General features: G+C 41.0%; 1 protein-coding gene across 1 annotated transcript in view; it reads right to left on the reverse strand.

Moving 5' to 3' along the window:
- Positions 1-15304: 15304 nt before the first annotated feature.
- LOC140729476 (immunoglobulin superfamily member 22-like) overlaps positions 15305-26732 on the reverse strand; it is a 70736-nt gene continuing 59308 nt past the window's right edge. Inside the window, exons 21-23 of the mRNA XM_073049255.1 lie at positions 24456-24755; positions 22637-22963; positions 15305-16043 (exon numbers count right to left, since the gene is read on the reverse strand). Of these exons, the coding sequence (XP_072905356.1) occupies positions 15976-16043; positions 22637-22963; positions 24456-24755 (695 nt within the window). The 3' untranslated portion in view covers positions 15305-15975. The remainder of the gene's footprint in view (positions 16044-22636; positions 22964-24455; positions 24756-26732) is intronic.

Raw genomic sequence — 26732 nt, forward strand, 5'->3', positions numbered from 1 at the left:
ATCAGGGTTTTTGTTTACCACACAAACCAAAAATAAATACATTATTTGAAATTTAATGGATCTGGAATTCCTCTTATTTTCAGGTAAAGTACATGGTTGACTGAGACAGACACTGGTAGTTATTGACTAATGAGGCTTTGCAACCAACTCTGTATCAAGATGTGAAAATCTGTTCTCTTCTCTCTCAGAAAGGACCCTAATTACCACAAACTTCTTGATGACTCAGAATAATTGCAATAAACTCTGAGACTTCAAAGGCTGATCAGGTCAGTTTTACAAAAGCTGTGTTGTTGAGCATAGCAATCAGAGGACTTAAACAATTGTAATAATGATGGATCTGAGCCAAATTATCACTTTGAGCAGAGGAGACATTCATAGGGGACAGTGAATATTGAGACTGGCATCAGATGTTCTGAAATCTGTGCCACCATTATGTTTTCAGTTAACTGGCCAGTTACTGAAGGGCTGATGATAAGGCTACACAGTGGCCAAATAAACAAATTGGTCTGCATAACTGCAATCAGTCTAGGATTTATAAGCTCTTATCTCCTCAGAAATCAATTCGGAAAAGCCTCAAGGTTTATTTATAATGGATTACTGCTGGTGTACTTATTATAAGCTTAAATAGACATGTGCATGAAGATAACCTCTTTTAAAAGCCTATTGCACTCAATCAGTATTTGTGATTGATTATGTAGTTGTGTCATTCAGATACCATACTTGAGATTTCACCCTTTGTAAAGACTGCCAAAGGCCTAGAAGCCTTTGATCGTCAGATGAACATTGCAATCAGCAACAAACATTAACGAGGCATCATATTCTGAATGGACTGAGCATCTATCTGCTCACCTCACAACTATTATTTTGTGCACTTTAAAGAATACACCTTCACGGGAAAAAGAATACATTGTGTGTTTGATTGATTAATACACATCATTAGAAAACAATATATTAATCAACTGGCTTTGTGTTGCTGCAGGGGAGATTTGATGATATATGTTTAAGGCTGATTGATCAGCATAATTTTAAGTTCAAAAGTTCAACTTTAATTATCGTACAACTACACATGAATATAGACAAACAAATAATGTTCCTCTGGGGCCAAGGTACAAAACACAGAACCAACAACCACTCTCAGTACACTGCACACATAGCACATATAATTATGTCAGCTAAAAAACATATACTTAACGAAAAGAACTATTAAAAAATAGCAATGTAGCCCAAACTCATGAGTGTCATGGCCTGTCGATTGCTGGTGCATGGAAGTTGCCCTGGAGCCATGTTTCTGCAAGAACAAGCCCATAGCAGTTCCACATATTGCATAGTGCAGCTGCAGAAAATACAATCACTCAACTTGTTTCCCACCGAGTGAAAACTGGAGAGCAGCGCTGTTGGGAACGAGTCAGCCCACAGCCCAGCACTGAATCCAATGGCACACAGTCATCTCAGGCGCCTCCTTTGCTGGTGGCGATAACAGGCAATCTTGAGGCATAAATGAGGCCTGGTCCACACCACACCCAAGGCCATGCAGCTCCCCTGCTGTCTGTCAAGCCAAGAAATTAGTACATTGGACTCACAGTATTCTATGTTACCAATGTCCAGCAGGGTCTTGCCATCACAACAAAGCCAACCTAGACAATCAACTGCACTGTCCACTGGATTGTGCACTGCCTGGTACCTCCTTCCCTAACTAGCTGAATCTGGCTTCAACACAGTGCACAAGAAGTCAAGCTCTGCCTCTCGCCACTGGAGTAGACCATACTCTCCTACAAGTGAAAACATCAAAGCATAAACCCTACCATGGAATTTTGTATGTTTTAATGAAATATCTCTTCCTTAACAAGAGAGTGTAAGGCCATTCTTGTCAGTCTAGTTCAAAGTTCAAAGTAAATTTATTAACTTGTTCTTCAACGACTGCGCATTTGCTAACAATATGCTGGATAGAGGGTTCCTGGCTTGGAGTCCCTCTATCCTGCCTCACTTTTGGCCATGGCAATGAACCTTAGCCTTCTTACAGGTACCATACCTGCTTGCTTGTGAATTAAGTCCGCCAAATCCTTCAGAACATCATGAGATCTGTAGTTCACTAAGACCGATCAAAAGCACATTACTTAAAGGGAAATTAAGTGCTGCAGATTATAGTGGGAGTAATTCAAAAGAGGTATATTTAGAAGTTTTGTAAGCAGCCCGCAGAACATCACTGAGACTCATTGGTGCCTTTGCTGCCTTATCCAGAAGGCAAATATATCCTTCCTTACATAAGGGGACCAAAACTATATTAAGTATTTCAAGTTAAAACTTATTGTCATTTGACTGTACACATATACAACCAAATGAAACAATGTTCCTCCCACAACACCCACAACACATATATTATACACAGCACATAAAACAAACTATTACCGCAAGTAAGTTCATAAAATATAATTCAAAGTGCAATTGGTGCGCAGCACAGGTAAACAGTAAACAATACTGTAAACAGCTGGTTATCTGAGTGAGGAGACCTTGATGGTGTTAGGGTATTCACTTGTCTCACAGTCTGAGAAAGAATCTGTTACACAGTCTGGCTGTGCAGTCTTAGCAAGCTCAATGCAGTCCAGCAAGATATCTTTCCTCCAGTGATTATCCTCAACATTCCAATCAATGTAGCATCCCATTAACCCTCCTAATTATTTACTCTATGTGCAGGGTATCAGACCATGACAGCTGCCAAATGGTAGCCCTTGTTATTTCACACATCATATCCTGCATGATAGAGAAATCCTTGAAACCCATGAGTCGCAGGAGAGTGGTTTGAGATTTAACACTGACTTCTGCTGTTTTTTTATTTGTTAACTGCTAACAAGAATGTTAGTGAAGTATTGTGCTTCACCACAAGAATAATCACATGATTACATTTAAACAATATAAATTCTGGCTTTTCTTCAGAGTCTGGAAATTTTCTCAGAAGCATTAGACACTGATGAGTCCTTGAACTGTCTGCAATGTACTTATACTTTATTGTCACCAAACAATTGATACTAGAGCGTACAATCATCACAGTGATATTTGTTTCTGCTCTTTGTGCTTCCTTAAGTACAAATTGAAGTAAATATAATAAAAATTTAAATTATAAATCATAATTAGAAAATAGAAAAGGGAAAGTAAGGTAGTGCATGTCAGGTCCGGATATTTGGAAGGTACGGTCCAGATCCGTGTACTCTTGAGATCCGACACTGAATCAGTCTGCCTTTAGAACAGGAGGTAATTTTAGTAAAGGAGTTGGAGTGGATGCTCAGAGCAACTGTCTAGAAATAATAAAGAAGCTGGTTAAACAAAATTGTCTGCCCGCAACATGTATATTACCTTCACAGGCCACATCAATTATCATTTGATAATAAGAACAACCAACTGAATGGCATAAGATGGATTTTTTGAAGTAAATAAGGTTCCCTGGATGCCTAGGTGCAATTTTAAACAATGCTCAGCTTTTATTAAGCTAGAGGCTCAAAGAAAAGTTTTGAATAACACATCAGGAGATTTTCTAGAATACCATTAATGTCTTGCAGGTACAGGAAATTCTTCTCTAGACATGGTCTATCAGGATCTCCATTGCTATGTACTACATTTCTTTTGGATTACAAGCCATCCCAAAATTTAGAGTCAGCCATAAATTTAGAGCTGAGTAGGTTGAATGAATACATACATTTCCACATAAGCAGTGCCCAATCAGCCAGCTTTAATGGCTTCAGGCAAATCCAAGTGATGGTGCTCTTCGATTACCACTCACCTGAATGAACCCTGTGAACAGCATAGTACCTCCCTATTGCCTCTTCTCAGCTCTTCACTAAAACTTCTTTTTCTTCGGTAGCCTTGGAGAAGAAGAATGACTTGATTCAGAATCAGAATCAGGTTTAATATCACTGGCATATGTCATGAGGTAGGTTAACTTTGAAGCAGGAGTCCACTGCAATACATAATAAATACAGAAAAAACAGTGGATTGCAGTAAGTATATCTTACTGTAAATTAAATTAATGCAAAAACATAAACTTAAAACGTAGTAAGATTGGTTATGGTGATGACATGGGTTCAGTGTCCATTCAGTAATCAGGTGGCAGAGGAGAAGAAGCTGTCCCTGAATTACTGAGTGTGTACCTTCAGACTTCTGTATCTCCTTCCTAATGGTAGCAATGAGAAGAGGGCATGTCCTGGGTAGTGGGGGCCTTAATGATGGATGCCGCCCTTTTGAGGCTCTGATCCCTGAAGGTGTCCTGGATACGACAGAGGCCAGTACCCTGATGGATCTGACTCTCTGCAGCTTACTTTGATCCTGTGCAGTAGCCCCCTGCCCCCCACCTCCCAGTAGACAGTGATGCTATCAATCAGAATGATCTCAGCTGTACATTTACAGAGATTTTTGAGTGTTTTAGGTGACATTCCAAATCTCCTCAAACTCCTAATGAAATATAGCCACTGTCTTGCCTTCTTTATGGCTGCATCAATGTGTTGGGACCAGTTTGGGTCCTCAGAGACATTAACATTCAGGAACTTGAAATTGCTCACTCTCCTCTGATCTCTCTATGAGGATTGGTGTGTCTTCCCTTATCTTACCCTTCCTGAAATCCAGAATCAGCTCTTTGGTCTTACTGAGATTGAGTGGAAGGTTGTTGCTGCAGCATCACTTAAGTAGCTGGTACGTCTTGTTCCTGTACACCCTTTCATCACCATTTGAGATTCTACCAACAATGGTTGTATCTTCAGAAAATTTATAGATGGCATTTGAGCTGTGCCTAGCTATACATTCATTGGCATAGAGAGAGTAGTGCAGTGGGCTAAGCACACATCTCTGAGCTGCGCCAGTGTTGTTTGTCAGCAAGTTGGAGACATTATTACCAATCTGCACAGATTGTGGTCTTCTGAGTAGGAAGCTGAGGATCCAGTTGCAAACGGAAGTACAGAGGCCCAGGTTCTGGAGCTTTTCGAACAGGATTGTAGGAATCATGGTGTTAAACATTAAGCTATAGTCAATAAGTAGCATGCCAACATTGTTATTTGTATTGTCCAGGTGATACAAGGCTGTGTGGACAGCGTGGTCATAGACCTATTGTGGCGATAGGCAAACTGCAGTGGGTCCAGGTCCTTGCTGAGGCAGGAATTGACTCTAGCCATCAAAAACCTCTCAAAGCACTTTGTCCCCACAGATGTGAATGCTACTGGATGATAGTCGCTAATGCAGCTCACGCTGCTCTTCTTGGGCACTGGTATAATTGTTGCCTTTTTGAAGCAGGTGGGAAGTTCCGACTGTAACAGTAAGAGATTGAAAATGTCTTTGAATACCACCGCCTGTTGATTGGCACAAGATTTCAGAGCCTTACCAGGTACTCCATAGGGCCAGCTGCCTTGTGAGGGTTCACCCTCCTGTAAGACTGTCTAATGTCAGCCTTCGAGACAGAGATCTAGGGTGACTGGATGCTGCAGGGATCCTCATATCTCTAGTTTTATTCTCCCTTTCAAAACAAGCAAAGAAGGCTTTGAGATCATCTGGGAGTGAAGCATCACTGCCACTCATGATGTTGGGTCTCGCTTTGTGATTTCCACAAAGTGATTTCTAGTATTGCGGTTTTGAGGTGACTAATGAGAACATTACGGAACAGTCTTTGCAGCTGAAGCAGTGATCACTTGCACCTCTATTTAGTATACCACATTCAGTTCTGTCAAGATAGTCTTCTCTATATAGGAGAAACCAAATGCACAGATGGAGTCGCAGATTTGCACACTACGGCTTTCAGTCTTTAAGATACCTTCAGCCTCCTGCTTCCTGCCACTTTAATTCTCCATCCCCACTCTCATTTTGACTTCTCTGTAGACTCCTGCACTGTTATAACTAGACCTAAAGTAAACTTGAGAAACACTACCTCATCGTCTGTGCACGTTGCAATTTTCCTGACTCTATATTGAATGATATAACTTCAGGTAATTTGCTTTTTTTTTTCAGTTTTTAACCAGAACTTGTCACTTCTACTGTAGGACGTCTATCACCGCTTGCTCAGTTATTGTTTCTCCTTTACCATGACCACAAGTTATGGTTGGAAATATATATTGCCATCTTATCATTGTTTCTGAGTGTAAAACGTGGAAATCCCTCCCTAACAGCAATGTAGAAGTATCTTTACCAGAAGGACTACATTACTATCATCTCATGGATAATACATGCTGCATTGCCAACACTACTCATATTTTAAAAATGAAATTTAATAAAGGACATCAGGAGATCCTATGAGAGCCAGCTCATGATATTTCAATATGCTATCATGTATTACAAGGTGTGACAGACAATGCAAATAATATCAAGTGACTTTACCTTGGAAACAAATGATAAAATCTTTAGGATGTATCACAGAATTGCTGTTGAGCATCTGTTTCTGTGTTGCTATTTATTTGGAAAAATTCCAAGCTTTCCTGACATAATGAGGTGCTAAACTTCTTCTAAAGAGGTCCTTGGGATTATGGAAACCTCACTCGCTATTGTACCCATTTCCTTTGAAGGGGTTAAGCTGTTCCATGTGGTGCCCTCTTCTCAGGTACCTCCTTGTGTGATCTTATTACTCAAAATAGTAAAAATAAAGTACTGCAGAAGCTGGACATTTGAAATAAAATTAGAAAATACTCAGAAGTCAAGCAACATCTGCAAAAAGAAAAACAGTTAATATTTCAGAGACTGGGACACTTCTGAAGGAGCTTTTGTTTTCTGTTTTTATTTCTGTATCACTTCTTCAACTCCAGCATTAATATCCTTCTTTTTAAAATCTGGTCAGTTCTTTAAATATGGTGTTAGCAAGTGCCTGCAGCCCTTTATCATTATGGTATCAAGGTTTAGGAGGAACAGTCAAAGGTGAATAATTTGAAGAAACTGCCCAGAGGTGGAAGGAATGATTGTCTGAGGTGGTGGATGGGGAGCCATTAGATGGTTTGTTCTGAATGCTTTTTTGAGTAGCTGGAGTAGTAACCATCCAGAGAGACTGTTAATATTTCGGAGACCAGGACATTTCCAAAGGAGATTTTCCAGCATCTCCTGCTTTTATTTTTGCATCACTTCCTCGACTCCAATATTAAAATCCTTCTGTTTAGAATCTGGTCATTTCTTTAAATGCAAAAAAAACGTGCCTTTGCTCTTCAGTTATCCCAGATATCCGAATTTTAACTCTAAACAGATCTGTTGTTCTCCCTCTTTGCTACTCTGCAAAAGGTTTAGAGCCATACACCTTACCATTTCACTAAATCTTATTTGTACTGTGGTGGTTGTCTATCATGTCTGATGATGACAGGAAATCTGTTGGGAGAATTTTTAAAGTGGAAAAGCTTTTGCATTGGGGCAGTTCCACTCTCTTAACTTTCGAAGTCGGGGTCCAGTAGTAGGAGCAAGCATCACAAAGTGAGATCTTCCTTGGCTGCGGTGGATGACATCTTCTGTGCCTTGTCATGCCTTTCACTCTCCACAGGACACTGCAGTTCCACATTCCTGGCCATTGGATCTCACTGTAGGTTTCATCCACCCAGTCCGCTGGAGCTGACTTTGCATGCTAGGACGGGCGCGTCCCTATCTCTTCGGGGTATGAGGCCCGTCGGCTACCCTCATCTGGTTTAGCCTACCTGTCGAAGCACTGTACCAGGGTATAGCCCACTGCCGCATGCAAACAGCTACTTGGAGGCACAGGTAAGAGTTGAGTGTTCAGTGGGAACTAAAGGTGAGTGAGGCGTCCAGGAATGGACCTTCAGCAGAAGTGTTATCCCTCCCTGGACACTCCATACACGTCTATTTGTATATTCAGCTATTAAATGTTTACATTTTAAAACATCACATAGTACACAACAGCTCTAATCCTTTCTCTGCTTTTTACAGTTCACAGGAATTTCAACTGCAGGAATGAAAACCTTCATCAAGTAAGCTATCTGTTCCTCATCATTGAATGTTGAGGATTGCCATCTAATGGTAAGATAGAGTACATCAGATATTTTTTATTGCAGTATAACTGAAGTTATAACATGTTAGCTAAGCTTTAATAATGGTGCTTCTGCCAGGGAGTAGACTGACGTAATGGCACATGGCTCCGCACACACATTGTGAATGTCCATTTTCAGTATGATCACGGTAGAAGCTGGAGCGTAGTTTGAATTTGCATTCATTCAAAGACTAAGTCTAGGACTTCTGCACATGTACCACAAAATGCAGAGGTCCAGGACTTACATCGTGAGTTGGAGCATCTAATCTGTCATTTCACTCTGCTGCTGAACTGCAGCAGGATGTTTGTTGATGGGACTCCACAGTAAAGCAGGACCACACACCTAGTAGATTGGGGAGGGTAAATTACTTAAAAATTATCTTGCTTGATATTGATATCTTATTTATTTCTGTTTGTGTTTTTCTTAACTTTTTCTACTTCAAAGATTTCTAATACTTTTTCTGTTATAAAATATTTAATTCTATATTAAAATTATTAAATACGTGTAAATATCAGACTTAAAATCAACAACATTTTTGATAGATGCAAAACTGCCAGCTTTACCTGCCGGAAACTGATGGGGCTATTTTGGAGTTGTAACAGTCAATGGACATCAGCTTGAGTGGGACTAATGAGGTATCTATGAGTTAAGTTTGGGTATGCATGGAAACCAGATGATCAATTCAGAGTCTGGGGCAATGACAGAGAGCACATCAGCTGTTTATGCTGCAGGTTTTCACTGATGGAGTGGTTGGGTAATAAGAAATGAAAATCAGCTCAAAAAAGGATTAAAAATACAGTATTGGTCTAAATTAATGTCTCAGGGACAATAGAGTTGGGTTAACAATGATTAATCTGTTTATCAAGTGTAATGCCCTGGATTCACATCAGTACTGTTATGCTGTAGATATCACATTTAGCAGTTCTGTAAAGAGCTGTTCGTTCTGCTTTCAGCCTGTTTGGGTTATTGTTGAAGTAAAGGGATGATGTGGAATGTGCGCTATCCAATTAGTGGGAGATTTTTCTTGGTGAGGGCAAATAAGGTTGGTCTTGAGCTTTTGTTCAAAAAGAGATGAAGAGAGAAGACGCTGGGGAGAACCGGTCGTATTATATGATCCGGTGGGAGACCTGTTTGTTCGAGAATGATCTCTTACAAGCCTCCAGTGTATTTGCCTCTACCACAACACCATGTAGCCAACCTCCACTGCCCTACCCTCATCAATCTCACTTATGACCTTCTCAAAAAACATAATCAAGTTGGTAAGGAAGCCATGCTGGCTCTTGCTAAACAGGTCATGAGTTTCCAAATGCTCGTATATCCTATCTCTAAGTATCTTCCCCAACAACTTCCCTACAACTGATGTGAGACTCACTGGTCTGTAGCTCCAGGACTTTTCCTTGTTCCCTTCTTAGACAGAGGCACAGCATCAGCTACTTGTCAGTCCTCCAGGTCCTGGCCTGTGGCTAGGCAGGACACAACAATACTAGTCAAGGGCCTAGCAATAACCTGGAGTAAATCCCCTCAGGCCCTAGGGATGTATCCTCCTTAGGAGGCCCAATACCTCCTCCTCCTTAACCTCTAAATGCCCTAATGTATTTATACATTCAGCACTGATCTCCTTTTCCTTGGTAAATACTGAAACAAAATATTCATCAAGTACCTCATTCACATTCTCTGCATCCACGTAAATGTTCGCCCCTTTATCCTTGATCCTCTTTGCCAGAGGCTTTTCATGGTCCATTCTGGCTTTCCTAATTTCCTTCTTCAGTTCTTTTATGAGTTCTTTATACTCCTCATGTGGTTCATTTGATCCTAACTTCTGAAACTTTACATACTTTTCCTTTCTCTTCTTGACTAAATTCGTCACCTCTCTGGACATCCAAAGTTCTTTTATCTTTCCATCCAATCCTTCCTTCTAAGAGGACCTAACACTGTAAGGTCAGTCACCTTTCTTGTACTCTGTGCAATTGATCATTAAACACCCTCCACATGTCTGATGTGGACTTGCCAGAGGAAAGATGTTCCCAATGAACACTTATAAGTTCCCGCCTAATGCCCTCAAAATTTGCCCTACTCCAACTTAAAACTGTCCCACAAGGACTTTACTTATCCTGAAAGTTAAAGAGTTGTGGTTGCCGTTCCCCAACTGTTCACTCACTGTAATGTCAGTCACCTGGCCAGGCTCATTACACAATACCCAATCCAGTACATAAGAACATAAGAAATAGGAGCAAGAGTAGGCCATCCAGCCCATCAAGCCTGCCCCGCCATATAATAAGATCATGGCTGATCTGTCTGTAAACTCAGCTCCATCTACCTGCCTTTCCCCATAACTCTTAATTCCCCTACTATGTAAAAATCTATCTAACTGTATCTTAAATATATTTGGTGAAGAAGCCACAACTGCTTCCCTGGGCAGAGAATTCCACAGATTCACCACTCTCTGGGCAAAACAGTTTCTCCTCATATCTGTCGAAAATCATCTCCCCTGAATCTTGACGCAATGTCCCCTAGTTCTAATCTCACCTACCAATGGAAACAACTTTCCTACTTCTATCTTATCTATACCTTTCAAAATTTTGTATGTTTCTATAAGATCCCTCTCATCCTTCTGAATTCCAGATAGTATAGACCCATGTGACACAATCGCTCCTCATGTTAACCCCTTCATCTCTGGAATCAAGCTGGTGAACCTCCTCTACACTGCTTCCAAAGCCAGTATATCCTACCTCAAGTTGGAGAACAGAACTACACACAGTACTCCAAGTACGGCCTCACTAATACCCTGTATAGTTGCAGCATGACCTCCCTGCTCTTGAATTCAATCCCTCTAGCAATGAAGGCCAACATTCCTTTTGCCTTCTTAATAACCGGTTGCACCTGCAAGCCAACATTTTGCAATTCATGAACAAGCACTCCCAAGTCCCTCTGTACAACAGCATGCTGCAATCTTTCACCATTTAAATAATGGTCTTTCCTCTCGTTGGACCGTCCACATAAAAAAATCTTCCTGGATATACTTAAAAAATTCTGCCCCATCTGAACCCCTTACAGAAAGAGGGTCCCAGTTTATATTAGTGAAGTTGAAATCTCCCATGACAACAGCCCCATCATTATTACACATTTCCTTAAACTGATTACATACCTGTTCCTCAATGTCCCAGTGGCTATGAGGGGGCCTGTAGTACAATCCCATTGGTGTGATTATACCCTTCCTATTCCTGAGTTCTGCCAAAATGGACTTCATGTCTGACCCCTCCTTTATTTTTTTTTTGAGTGCAGCTGTGATATTATCCCTGTCTCTTTTACCTCCTCCTCTAACATTCCTAAAACTTCGAAATCCTGGTACATTAATCACCCATTCCTGCCCCTCTCTCAACCAACTTTCAGTAATGGCCACAATATTGTAGTTCCATGTACTGATCCATGCTCTAAGTTCATCACCTTTACGCATAATACTCTTAACGTTAAAATATACAGACTTCAAACTATCCAACCCATCATACCTATTGTTTCAATTTTCCCTCTCCATACCTTCTGTCTGGTTGGCATCCGCAAACCTCATGGGCACATATTGGTTCTCCTCCAGTTCAGGAGCAACCCATCCCTCTTGTACAGGTCATCCCTTCCCCAGAAAAGGTTCCAAAGATCCAAGAACTTGAAAACCTGTTCCCTGAAACATCTCTGCACCCACACATTCATCTGTGCTATCACCCCATTCCAACTTGCAGAAGCCCGTGGCACAGGGAATAATCTAGAGATGACTACCTTGAAGGTCTTTCTCCTCAGCTTCTTTCCTGACTCTATATGCTCAATGCATAGGACCTCTGCCCTTTTTCTACCTATGTCATTGGTGCCAATATACACCATGACCTCCAGCTGTTCCCCCTCTTCCTTGAGAAAACCCTGCAGCCACTCCAACACAACATGGACCCTTGCATGGATTGTTCTTTCTGTCCCCCAACAGACAACTTAGAAAAGTGCTTAATCGGAGTAAGGGGAAATATGAGGCTATCGGGCAGGAACTTGGAAGCTAAATTGGAAACAGATATTCCAAGGGAAACGTATGGAAGAAATGTGGCATATGTTCAGGGGATATTTGAGTGGGGTTCTGCATAGGTACATTCCAAAGAGACATGGAAAGGATGGTAGGGTACAAGATCCGTGGTGCAAAAAGGTTGTTGTAAATCTAGTCAAGAAGTAAAGAAGAGCTTACGAAATGTTCAAAAAACAAGGCAATGATAGAGATCTAAAAGATCATAAGGCTAGCAGGAAAGTGCTTAAGAATGAAATTAGGAGAGCCAGTAGGGGCCATGAGAAGGCCTTGGTGGACATGATTAAGGAAAACCCCAAGGCATTCTACAAGTATGTGAAGAGCAAGAGGATAACACGTGAGAGAATAGGATCTATCAAGTGTGGAAATGGAAAAGTGTGTATGAAACCAAGGGAGATAGCAGAGGTACTTAATGAATACTTTGCTTCAGTATTCACTACAGAAAAGGATCTTTGCAATTGTAGGGATGACTTGCAGTGGACTGAAAAGCTTGAGCATATAGATATAAAGAAAGAGGATATGCTGGAATTTTGGAAAGTATCAATTTGGATAAGTCACTGGGACCGGACGGGATGTACCCCAGGCTACTGTGGAAAGTGAGAGAGGAGATTGCTAAGCCTCTGGTGATGATCTTTGCATCATCAATGAGAACGGGAGAGGTTCTGGAGGATTGGAGGGTTACAGATGTTGTTCCCTTATTGAAAGTGGGTAGAGATAGCCCAGGAAATTATAGATCAGTGAGTCTTACTTCAGTGATTGGTAAGTTGATGGAGAAGATACTGAGAAACAGGATTTATGAACATTTGCACAGGCATAGTATGATTAGGAATAGTCAGTATGGCTTTGACAAAAGCAGGCCGTGCCTTACGAGCATGATTGAATTTTTTGAGGATGTGACTAAACTCATTGATGAAGGAAGAGCAGTAGATGTAGTATATATGGATTTCAGCAAGGCATTTGATAAGGTATCCCATGAAAGGCTTATTGAGAAAGTAAGGAGGCATGGGATCCAAGGGGACATTGCTTTGTGGATCCAGAACTGGCTTGCCCACAGAAGGCAAAGAGTGGTTGCAGACAGGTCATATTCTGCATGGAGGTCGGTCACCAGTGGTGTGTCTCAGGGACCCCTACTCTTTGTGATTTTTATAAATGACCTGGATAAGGAAGTGGAGGGATGGGTTAGTAAATTTGCTGATGAGACAAAGGTTGGAGGTGTTGTGGATAGTGTGGAGGGCTGTCAGAGGTTACAGCGGGACATTGATAGGATGCAAAACTGGGCTGAGAAGTGGCAGATGGAGTTCAACCCAGATAAGTGTGAGGTTGTTCATTTTGGTAGGTCAAATATATTGGCAGAGTATAGTATTAATGTTAAGACTCTTGGCAATGTGGAGGTTCAGCGGAATCTTGGGGTATGAGTCCATAGGACACTCAAAGTTGCTGCGCAGGTTGACTCTGTGGTTAAGAAGGCATACGGTGCTTGGGCCTTCATCAACTGTGAGATTGAGTTTAAGTGCCGAGAGGTAATGTTACAGCTACATAGGGCCCTGGTCAGCCACCACTTGCAGTACTGTGCTCATTTCTGGTCACCTCACTACAGGAAGGACATGGAAACCACAGAAAGGGTGCAGAGGAGATTTACAAGGATATTGCCTGGATTGGGGAGAATGACTTATGAGAATAGGTTGAGTGAACTTGACCTTTTCTCCTTAGAGTGAGGGAGGATGAGAGGTGACTTGACAGAGGTGTACAAGATAATGAGAGGCATTGATTGTGTGGATAGTCAGTGGCTTTTTCCCAGGGCTGAAATAGCTAGCATGAGAGGGCACAGTTTTAAGGTGCTCGGAAGAAGGTACAGAGGAGATGTCAGGGTTAAGTATTTTTACGCAGAGGGTGGTGAATGCGTGTAATGGGCTGCTAGCGGCAGTGGTGGAGGCGGAAATGATAGGGTCTTTTGAGAGACTCCTGGATGGCTACATGGAGCTTAGAAGAATAGAGGGCTATGGATAAGCCTAAGTAGTTCTAAGATAAGGACATGTTTTGCGCAGCTTTGTGGGCCAAAGAGCCTGTATTGTGCTGTAGCCTTTCTATGTTTCTGTTTCTCTGTAACTATTAAGTCCTCTATATCTACCACACTGCCTGACTTTGCCCTTCCCTGTCAAGCTTCAGTCCTGGCCACTGTGTTGCCAGCCTGGCAGCTGCTTTCATGATCTGATGGGTCATCCCCCAACAGGTTATACCTGTTGCTGAGAGGAATGGCCATGAAGAACCCTGCACTGACTTCTTAATCCCCTTGCCTCTCCTTGTTATCAGCCATCTGCTGTCCAAAGACTGTACTTTGGGTGTGACCACCTCTTCAAAAGTCTCATCTATAATATCTTCAGCCTCCTGAATGATTCTGAGTACGTTCAACTCCTTAACTCGGTCAGTCAGGTGCTGATGTTGGGTGTATTTCCTGCAGATGTGGCCATCAGGGAACCCGTTAGGTAATCTGAATTCCCACATCTGACAGGAGGAGCATTCCATCCTGACTACTCCAAACAAAAAAGAAACTGGCTTGTCTCTTCATAGCTGTGCCTTTACCTGTTCACGCCAAAGCCTGTTAAGCCACATGCTATCATTGTCACACTCCAACAATGGCCGCTCCTCTTGAGCCTACCCTCCTTTTATTTGCAGCTGAGGTTGAGAGGTTTCTTTCCCTCTTATTCATCTAACATTGCCTGACACACTCTTCTCCTTCCCACATCACATTATTGAAATTAATTCATCAAGTTTTAACTCTCTAATTTATCTAGGTCCAAAATAATAGGAATCATTAATCCTATATACTGTAAGTCCTATATACGATATACTGTAGATGAGATATTGAAGCCATTATTTGTGTTTTCTTATCTACCTCACTTTCACATTTTCTTTCACCCTGTTATATTCAGTAGAGATTTCCCTTGGTTTGTTTCACTAAAAATATATTGTTAGAGAAGGTATCTCGGTGTTTCAAGTTTCTATCCTTGGAATCTTTCATGTATCCAAAACAGTAAATATGAGGGTTATTCCTTATTTGGTTCAGTTTAATTCGATCAAATCAAGAACATTAAATAACTAAGCTAGCCACTTGTCAGAGAAGATGGTTACAGCACTCAAACGCGGTTTGAAGTCTAACTAAGGGAGGTCTTATGTACAATGTTCTGAGATTGATCAGCCATAATGAAAACATACACAAATACACACACAAAGAAAAGGAAGAAAATACTTATTTATTTTCATTTTATTATAGCAGATGTGTTTAGGTGACCAGCAACTATCTAATACTGTTGTCTAATTATAGCAAATCTATAGGGAGAAACACGATATAGACTAAGAGAAAATGAATAGTAACTTTGAATCAGATCACAACCACATTGCTTTGGTGTTTTGAGGATGTACTATCATAATTCATAATTCCAGAAATTCTAGATCCTTTTATTGAGATCATAGTGTTAACAATTAGCAGTAATTTTAGTTTTTGTAAAAGCGTAGAATGGGACATTGTGAAGAATAATATGAGGTTCCAAAGATATTTGCAGTACAGCATATTCAGTAGTTACCCCACTTGCATAATAATTCACTCATAGAAACAGAAAGTGTTATAATTTAGGTGTTTTGGACTTTATAGCTGTTTTAGGAGTTAGTGCTTTCAGAAAATTATACAATGAGAAGTAAAAGCAAAAATGAACCAAGAATTAATTTATGATTTTGTTGTTTAACTAAAATAATGACTTCACTTTTATCCCTGCCTCTGAAAGTGATTCAAATATATTAAAATACTTTGTAAATTCTTTAACTTTACCCGATTTGTTATGCTTAACAAAAATTGGTTCTCCATTAGTAAGCTTGATCTTCACAAGGCAGCATGTGGCTAGAACTGATCTATGCCAGTCTTCATTGAGCTACAGTCTGAATTCACATGATGTGCTTACTCCTACGTGGTTTTTCTCCAAGGCTGTTCTGAATTAAGGTAACACCTTTTTCTGTAAAAAAAACACAAAGTCAGAAATTAATTCTGGATTCATCCTCTCTTCTTTATTTTTCATTCAGTCTCTTTCTCTATTCATCCCTATCTCACTCACTTTTCCATTGATTCATTCTACCCTTCCTTTCTTTGACAACTTATTCTACTCCCTTGGTACAGTCAGAGAGGGTGAGAAAGTAATACAGCAGGGAGTCAAGTCTTAAGCTCAAGTCGTCCATGCCAAAGAAGGTGCCATCTAAGCTAGTCCCGTTTGCCTGTGTTTAGCCCATACCTCTCGAAAAATCTCCTAACCATGTACTTATCCAAATGTCTTTTAAATGTTGCCATTCTACCTGTCTCAGCCACTTCCTCTGGCAGCTCATTCCATACAGAATCCACTCTTTGCATAAGGTCTCTCTGGTTCCTTTTAAATTTTAAATTGTTCACTGCTAATTTGATCATTTAAATTGAGAAACTATTGATGAAAATTGTACCTGCTGCCATGCAAGTGCCAGGCAAAGACCATTTCCAGCAAGAGAGGCTCTAACCTTCATGTTCAGTGGCATCACCATCACTGAATCCCCTACTACCAACATCTTGCAGGTTACCATTGACATAAAACTGAACTGGTCTAGCCATATAAACACCATGGCCACCAGAGCAGGTCAAACACTAGGATTCCTGTGGCATGTAACTCTCCTCCTGAATTCCCCAAAGCCTGTTCACTATTTACTAGGCTCAGGTCAGGAGTTATAATGGAATACTCACCACTCACCTGGGTGAGTGCAGCTCTATCAACATTCAAGAGGTTTGTCACCATCCAGTACATGGCAGCCAACTTGACTGGTACCTCTTCCACAACCATCTAATCCCTCCACCATCGACGAACAATTGCAGCTGTGTGTACTATCTACAAGATGCACTACAACAACACACCAAAGTTCCTGAGGCAGCACCTTCCAGATCCACGACCACGACCATCTAGAAGGACGAGAACAGCAGATACCTGGGAACACCACCACTTGGAAATCCCCCTCCAAGTCACTCACCATCCTGACTTAGAAACAAATCACTGTCCTTTCATTGTCGCTGAGTCAAAATCATGGAATTCCCTCCCTAACAGCACTGTGGGTGTACCTACACCTCAGGGACTGGAGCAGTTCAAGAAGGCAACTCATCGCGGCCTTCTCAAGGACAACTAGGGATGGACAATAAATGCTGGCTTAGCTGGTGAAGCCCCCATTGCGTAAATGAATAAATTTTAAAAATGTATATTTTTCAATTTACTTGCATGTTCGATTTTTCCAAATATTTAATGTGCTGACTAATGCCTTTCTACACCAATTGTGTTATTAATTTTCTGGTTCTCTTTCACAATTTTCTAGACAATTTTTGATGATATTATTTACTTCATTTCAATCAGGTGCCATTGAGTTGTTCTTGATTCTGTTCTTTTCCACATCCTGTGCTTATTGACATCATCAATAATTTTCTTTAAAATGCATGTTAATCCATTCAGGGGTTTGTAATGGTCCTATAGACTGCACACTATCCCACAAATAAAAATGTATGATTTGAACTGAAGTCTTTCATAGCTTCAATCATGGCAGACCCTACCTCACACTTTCTAATTGGAAGTAACTGGCTGTATCTGCCCTGTGCTGCTCCCAAAAAGTCCGCGTTACATTCTGAGATGAATGGAGATTTTTCACCCAGAAAAGAGAATTTGGAAGGGTGAACTAGTCAAGGTCTTTAAATTTATTGATCAGGTGGATAGAACAGATACAGTGAAAATGTTTCAGCTTGTTGGAGAGAACAGAAATACAAGATACAAGTAGAACTGGGATAAGCATTGACACATGGACATTGTTGCAGAGTTGTATAGTATTGAATGGAATGGAAACATCAGTATTGAAATACTGGGGCTAACAGGCTGTTTATCTGCAATATCTTCTTTACAATAAAACATAGAAAAGTACAGCACAGGAACAGGCCATTCAGCCCACAATGCTGTGTCAAAAGAGCTAAAAAGCAAATCAAAAACAGCCAAACACTAATTCCTCCCACCTACACCATGTCCATACCCCTCCATTTTCCTCACATCCAAACGTCCTATCCAACTATCCAAACTATGCCTATCCAAACGTCTCTTTAGTATGTTAGCCTGTACCACAATACCAGGCAGTGCATTTCAGGCATCCATGACTCTGAGTAAAAAAAAACTCATCCATCACATCCTTCTTAAACCTACATCCTCTCACCTCCAATGCATACCCTCTGGTATTAGACATTTCAATCCTGGGAAACAGATGCTCCATCCACTCTACCTATGCCTCTCATAGTCTTGCAAACCTCTATCAGATCTCCACTCAGACTCCGATGCTCCAGAGAAAATAAGCCGTTTATCCAGCTTCTCATGATAGCACCTGCCCTCTAAACCAGGCAGCATCCTGGTAATCCTCCCTACAGCCTTACCATCCTTCCTATAGTGGAGTGACCAGACTGTTTGTAGTATTTTGTAATATCCTTTTCTTCAAAACAAATTTTTTTCTTTGAAAAACCTTCCTTTTACCTAAATGTCCCATGATTTTTTAAGGATATATCTTAGAACTGCACCAATTTGCCACATTTTGAAATGACTTAGATAGTAATATGGAAATCAATATATCCAAGTTTGCCAATGATGTTTCGATAGGTTGAATTGCAGATGGAGGGATTAAATTACAAAGATGTATTAAAGGTTGAAAAATTAGGCAAAATTGCATTAAGTGAATTCCTGCACAGTTAAATGTGAGGTCATCCCATCTAAAACTAAAGGAACAAAACAGAATCCATTCTAAACAGTGAACAATTAGAAGCAGTTGAAGTTCAAAAAGACTTGGGACCTCTGTACATGAAATGTTAAAACATCATGGACACCCCTGCTGGAAATAACTAAAAGGGCTAATGAAATATTCAACTGGATTATGGAGATGGAAGTTATGCCATAACAATACTGGTGAAGATGGAGTTGTCCTTGTAGCAAAGAACGTTGAACGGAGAATTGATAGAGGTATACCAGATCACAACTGGATTAGACAGAATTGAGGGAGGGAAGCTTTTCCCATCCATAGATTGTTCAAGGACCAGGGGATACCATTTTAAATCTTTAGTTAAAGGATACAAGAGAAATCTGAGGAAAGGAGTTTCTTTTTGCACAAATGACTACCTTCTTCATTGTAACAATTAGCTGATTCTGCATAAAAACAATAGTTAAAACATATCTATTTTGGGTATCACATTTCAGAAAGGATAAATTGAAGGTGAACTAAAATGGTACCTGGACTCTAAAGGTTCACTTGAGACACTGAAAAAACCATGAGCATATTCCATTGAATTTCAGTTAAAAATAATTTTGATGTGTTTTCATTAAGGGCAACCTAATAGATTCTGTGACACTTGTTCTGCTGTGTTCAAAGTTTGGATCAAGAGAGCCTGGTCTAAATAGAGGAACCTTTCAATAAAGATTAGGAACACTTTCTACGTAGTAAAAATTTGGAATCCTCCTCCACAAATGGCAATTGATCCAAGGTCAAGTGCTAAATTTAAACCTGGTATTTAGATTTTTGATGGCCAAAGATATTAAGAAATTAAGAGGATATAGAGTTCGACTGAGATCAAACTGAACATGCTAAGTAGGCAAAATGGTCTACACCTGTTCATGTATTTATACATTACAGATTACTACTGTTTGTTTTCAGGGACTTTGATGGATCAATGCTTTATGAACTATGCCCACTCTTTCCAGATACTTTGTTTGGATGCTGTCAGATGTTATGTCAATGTAACGGTGAGAGGGGAGATGGGAAAAACTTTGGATGTGCAGAGGAGCAGAATATGTGGCAAAAGGGACAGAAAGAATTTTCAGTTACGAGATGTGATAAGTTTAGAAAAGACTCACTGCATTTGTTTTTTTTTACTGCCAGCAGTGTATTCTTTTATGTCAAACAGCACATGATGTCTGAATGAATTAACCCAACCAAGGAAATGGAGACATACCCTTAACTAAAGAGAGCCAATAGAGTAGGTTGTTAGAATTTATATTGAGGAACTGAAATTAAAATAAGGAGAACCTTTCTGTATTTTGTAGAATTCCAATCACGGAGAATGGAATTATATAGTGGATTGATATCCAACTGAAATTTTTTTAACAAAATAAATAAATATTTATATCCTGTTAAAATCAACAAAGGCACATTACTCACAATGTTAGCAATGCAATCCTAGTTATGAGACAATTTATATAGCATGTATGGTTTATGTCTCTGAAAGTGCCTCTACCAGGGTTAATCTTAACATACGGCTAAAATAAAGGGCATATTAATTCTCTTTTATATTCCCCCCACCCCAGCCTGCTGGTATTTTGCTTTCATATTAATTGCCAACATCTCATATTTTGTGGTGGGGGGCATCAAACGTGAGCCTGACATTGATATTTGAGATCCATGCATATACACTTTTCAATGGATATTATGGAGTACTGTTCAAGTCTTTGGTACCTTGAGCAATGGTAGAACCACTAAAGCTAAGTGAGCTGATACACTACAAATTGGTGATTAAAACCTGAATTTTATCGGGCTGTATAGCTCAAGACATATAGCTATGGTATGCACTCAGCAGCCACTTGTGAATGTAAATATCTAATCAGCCAATCATGTAGCAACTCAATGCTTAAAGGCATGCAGACATAGTCAAAAGGCAGAATGGGGAAGAAATATGATCTAAATTACTTTGAGAGTGGAATAATTGTTGGTGCCAGACAGGATGGTTTGCTAGAAGTTTGCAAAGATTTAGCATGTCAATGAAACTTTAATAATCTGCTATAGATGTGTGGGGGAGAGTTTACTGACTGGCTGCATTTTCCCCTGTCCCCACTTTCCATGGAGATCACTCCTTATGCGACTCCCTTGTCCATTCGTCCCTCCCCACTGATCTCTCTCCTGGCACTTATCCTTGCAAGCAGAACAAGTGCTACACCTGCCCCTACACCCCCTCCCTCATTACCATTCAGGGCCCCAAATAGTCCTTCCAGGTGAGGCATAACTTCACCTGAGAGTCTGCTAGGGTCATCTAATGTATCTAGAGCTCCTGGTGTGGCTTCCTGTATATCGGTAACACCCAACATAGATTGGGAGACTACTTTGCCAAGCACCTGCGCTCCATCGGCCACAAAGAGCAGGATATTTCAATGGCCACCCATTTCTAATCTACTTCCCATTCCCATTCTGACATGACAATCCATGGCCTTCTCTATTGCCAGGATGAGGCCACATTCCAGTTGGAGGAGCAACACCTTATATTCTGTCTCAGTAGTCTCCAACCTGATAGGGCATGAACATCGATTTTTTGACCTTCCGGTAATTGCCCTCCACCTCCTCTCCTTCACTATTCCCCATTTGTATTTCCCCCTTACATCTTTTCTCCTTACCTGCCCATTGTTTCCCCCTCCTTCCCTTTCTTTCATGGTTTCTGTCCTCTCCTATCAGATTCCCCCTTTTCCTCTTTCACCAATCAACTTCCGGCTCTTTACTTCACCCACCCCCCCCCCCCTCCCTTGGTTTCACCTATCACCTGCCACCTTGTAATTCTTCCTCCCCTCCCCCCACCTTCTTACTCTGAATTCTCCCCTTCCTCTTGAGTCTAAAGAAGGTGTTTCGCCCCAAAACATCAACTGTTTACTCTTCTCCACAGACGCTATCTGGCCTGCTGAGTTCGTCCTGCATTTTGAGGTGCTCTAGCTGCATCGTGTCCTGGTATGAAAACACCAACGCTCTTGAACAGAAAAACCAACAAAAAGTAGTGGATACAGCCCAGTCCATCACAGGTAAAGCTATCCTCACGATTGACCTCATCTTCAAGGAGCATTGTCAGAGGAAAGCAATTCTACAACTCATGTTCTCAATATTTATTGCTTCTGTATTTATTATTATTATTATTATTATTATTATCATTATTTTGATTGCACAACTTCTTGCCTTTTGCATGTAGGTTGTTTGTCCATCTTTGTTTGTGTGTGGTTTTCATTGGTTCTACTGTGTCTCTTTGAATTTACTGTGAATGGCCACATGAAACGGAATCTCAAGGTAGTATATGGTGACATATATGTACTTTGATAATAAAATATACTTTGAACTTTGAACTTTAATGCAGAAATGACTGATCTCCTGGGATTTGCATGTACAACAGTCTCTAGGGTTTACAGAGAATGGTACAAAAAAATCCAGTGAGTGGCAGTTTTGTGGGTGAAATCTCCCTCTTAATGAGAGGTCTGAGAAGGATGGCCAGACTAGTTCAAGCTGACAGGAAGGCAACATCATCCCAAATACCATGCATTATAACAGCGGTGTACAGAAGAGCATCTCTGAATGCACAACATGTTCAGCCTTGAAGTGGATGGGCTACTGCAGTAGAAGACTGCAAACATCCACACAGTGGCCACTTTATTAAGAACAGGAGGTACCTCCTGTACCTAATAAAGAGGCCACTGTTTGTAAATGGTATATGGCTATGATCATTTGTAAGAACATGCTGATAGTGAATGTCTATCTTTATTTAGAGTAAGCAGGAACCTACCATTGACAGTAACTTTGCAAGAACACTTCACCTTCCCAAGAGAGTTCTCAGCAACAATGGTATACTCATCGGCGTCATCCATTTCTGTACTTGGAATTGTCAGTGTACAGACACCATTTGAGGATGTGTACCAATACTTGAGGTTCTCAGAGATATGGACCTTGCCTTTATACCAGGTAATGCTTGGCCGAGGATTACCACTAATGGCACAGCTCATGGTGCAATCATTGCCACGGTGAACAGTGTGGTCCTTCAGTGGTGTAATGAACACAGGGGCATGAGTCCAATCTTTCTCCTGATATTCCTTACGTTGAAGGCTGAAACGTTCTAGCAGAGGAAAGAGGAAGAATGTCAAGAAATTATTTGCAGTTGAATAAAATCTCATCACTTGAGGATATGGCAAAGTACATCACTTTGAAGGGAAGTCACTGTTGCAAATGGCAGTGCAGCTAATTACCACACATACAGCTAATAAAATGAATGACCAATGTATTTACTGATTTTGACGTTAGGGATGATTATTGCCTGCTTTGCTATTGGAGTAGTGTCACAACCATCAAGAAAAAGTGGTGGAGACATGTTAGCTCACACAATTTAAAAAGTATTTGGTATACATGGTGCTTAATGACTAACATGGACACTGAACAGAAGGATTTGTTTCTGTGCAGTATGACTCTTTTAACAGGATGCAAACTGCCTGAACAGATACATCTGATTACAATAACTTTTCTGGCAATGATACACTCTTGGTAGTCCAACAGAGTATTATTTACTCAATTGCTGTTGCATTCACAGCCACAAATTACTAATGATGTCAAGGTGGACTCCTAATACTTATGGACAAAGAAAAATGCTTGCTTCTTGATAAGCACATTAGGCAATAGTTCTGCTTCAGTTTGTGAAAGAAAACCCTGAATGTCTCCTGCCTCCCAGTGTCTTCCTGCCCTAGAAACAACATGTAAATCATTGTCAGAATCTCTTCATACATCTCCCCATAGATTACACATCACATAAAATATAGACAGGGTCAAACAATAGTCTCCACTGTCTCTAGTTGGGTTAATGAACCTCATAGTAATGAAACATGCAATACGTTCTGGACACCCTTTTCCCAGAATACTAGTTCTCATTGCCCCTGGTAATATTAAACTTACATTTTCTCTAAACAGACCTATTTTGTATTTAAATCCCTGCTCCATGACATAGAAACATTTGTCAAATATGCAAGTTGAAGAGAAGCAAATCAAATGTTGGAACGTTAGCTGGGGTAACTTTCTCAGTATTGAACTTGTCTCAATTTGTGTCCTGCTACTAATTTCTCTCTTGGATTACTGTCATCTCAACATTTCAACATGAATACTGACTATTCCATCTGCTCTCCAGTTAATCTGGTAATATTTGTAACATTTTTTCTCTTGTAAATTTAGTAAGGTGAGATTAATCTCTTATTTTGACAGTTGCCATAGTTGAACTTTCTTATTAGATATATATCTGAGGGGAACTCAGAAAAAAAGCTTAGAATAGTTAAAATTAAATTGTGATTGTCCATTTGATTATAATAATAAGGAACTTTGTATATTCCTTCAGAAATGTTTTTCCGTGAATAGGATAATTTAAGCATATTCAACTCACTGATTCTTTAAAATAGCATGCCAATCTTTTTCTGAGCCCATGTGTATGAAAGTCAATTCTCAATCTTTTTTAACCTTCTTCAACTAAAGTACCAAAAACATAGTGACACCACTATGGAATTTCTCTAGACATTCTCAGTGGAATAGTCTTTACGTATCTAAGCTATTCAGTGGCACAAAGGGCATACCTTTGTCCCTAGCAAGGTACCATGGCTCCTTCAAATCCAGCGGGTCACTGTCTCCAATATCATTCCGAGCGATTACCCTGAAGAAGTACTTCCTGCCTGGAAGCAGACCAGTCACAGTGAACTTATTACCAAATACACGGTCTGTTACAGTGTACCAGGTTGCAGTGCTGGCATCTCGCTTCATTATCACATACTGCACGCGACCATCCTCTATATTATCTGGAGTGTGGTCCCAAGTGAGTGTCACTGTGTTTGGAACTTCCTCAACCAGGCGTAAGTTGGTAGGTGGACGTGGAAAATCTGAAAAGAAAGCATATTGCCGTTTATTTTTTTTTAAAGTTTACAATTATTCGGGAATGTATTACTGCAAAAAGGACATACAAATGTTGTCAATTAGCCAAACATTTGAAGGAAAGCTGTAGTGTAACGGGGGTTTTTTTTCTTTTTCTTTGTTACTGTGTATGTAATCAAAATGGCGTCTTTGTTTGTTACAAGTAGGAATCCTGGCGCCTGTCTTAATGGTAGGAATGCTATTGTCTTTGTTATGATAAGTGCTGGAAGCTTGTTTGGGACTGTAAACTGATTGTTGGTGGGGACTTTTGGGAGTCGGGTGCGATGGAGTGACAGAGAGAGGACGGAGTGCTGGAAGCCGGGCGACGGAATGGACCCCGAGCGGGGGTCCCCGGCCCAGTGTTTTCGGTGATGAGAGGAGACGGAGACAGAGGAGTGTGGAGCGACTGGTCGACCACCGTGGGGGTCCCAGGAGGCGGGTCGAGGAGATCGGAGAGGATCGAATACCAGAAGACTTCAGTAATTGAGCTCCAACGGTTGTGCACGAAGTGGTTTGGACTTTGATAAGTTTGGCGCCTTTTCTTTTTTTTTTCTCTTATTCATATATACTGTATCGTTAGTAATCGCTTAGTTATAGTAATCTTTATAGATTGTACTCATTTAATCGCATAAGGTGTACTGTCTGTTTTTTGAGCGAGGCGGGGACATCACACAGCATCCACACCAGCTGATTACCCAGTTTGGCGGGGCCGAAGGCTGCTCCCCCTAGACTAGAACGAGTTTGAGCGATGCCTGAGGTGACCCAGGGGTTACATTGTGGGTGCGATCGTCCGGGATTGATTTCTGTGGAAGCTGTGTGATCGCCCTCTTTAAATTGTGTCTGCGGCGAAGAGCTGGTGTGCTATTGCCGGTTATCTCTGCATGTGTGTTGGGTGGGGTGGCTGTTGTTGGTAGCCCGGGGGTCGTTGTTCGAGTTCCGACTAGCGCTGACGAAATGGTGGTGGTACCATGGGTTGTCCGTACTGTTTGGAGGCGTTTGGAATTTTGACGTATGTGGATGATCTCCTGGTATTTGGATTTGCCTCAGGAGAATATGAAGTGAGGTCGTTGCTGGAGCGGCTGAGAACTACAGAGTTAAAGTGTTTTCTGGACACGTGCCAGGGCTGGCGAAGGTCGCAGCTCGTGAGTGTCTGTCTCTATGGAATCAAGTTTGAAATTAAGACTGAGAGACCGGAGAGAGTGATCTGGACCCATTTGAAAGATGTACAAGTTGGAGAGAATGAAGAAAGTTGTTTGACTGAGGGCCACAGCAAACTGAGAGCCTGGAGAAGGTAGTTTGTGGAGGTGAAGAAATTGCGGACAAATCTCGGAAGGGGGAAGCGGTAGCTTGAAGGGAACCTGAAGATGACCATCAACAGTTCAAATGAAGTGCAAAACCTGAAGGTTGATCTGGAAGAAGTCATGAGGAGAAAAAAAGAAGCTGGAGAGAAGTGCAGTGAATACTGAACTGGAGGGTGACCAATCTTTAACTGCTGCTTTTCAGGTCGGGGTGGAAGAAGCTGTTGGAGTAACTGCATTCCAGATTGAGATGGCCGGGATGCAGGAGTCAGAACTGCTGAGCCAGGGGCCAGAGAAGATGATAATCTCAATTGCAGGAGGCTGAAGAGACTGCAGGAGCAGTGCAGGTCACGTGTTTCCGTTTGGAGAAGATCAAACAGCAGCTACCGATCAAAGAAATGAGGAAGAATACGGATTCAAAGGCTGATGGCTGGATGTGTGGTACATGCTGCCTTTTGCTGACTTTCCCTCGATTGAGGAAGAGACCTTTGGCCCTTCTTCCACTGAGTCAGGTGTAGTGGGGAGGGTTAGCTGTGTGCAGTGTGGGGTATGAGTGAGAGGTTGAAAGAGGAGTTGGTAGTGGACCCAAGGTATCCCCAGCTGTGTCCTAGCCTAAGGGTTTAGGTGAGGGGGGTACGGAGGTCTCAG

This window comes from Hemitrygon akajei, chromosome 6 (assembly GCF_048418815.1).
Source record: "Hemitrygon akajei chromosome 6, sHemAka1.3, whole genome shotgun sequence".
Taxonomy (NCBI): Eukaryota; Metazoa; Chordata; class Chondrichthyes; order Myliobatiformes; family Dasyatidae; genus Hemitrygon; species Hemitrygon akajei.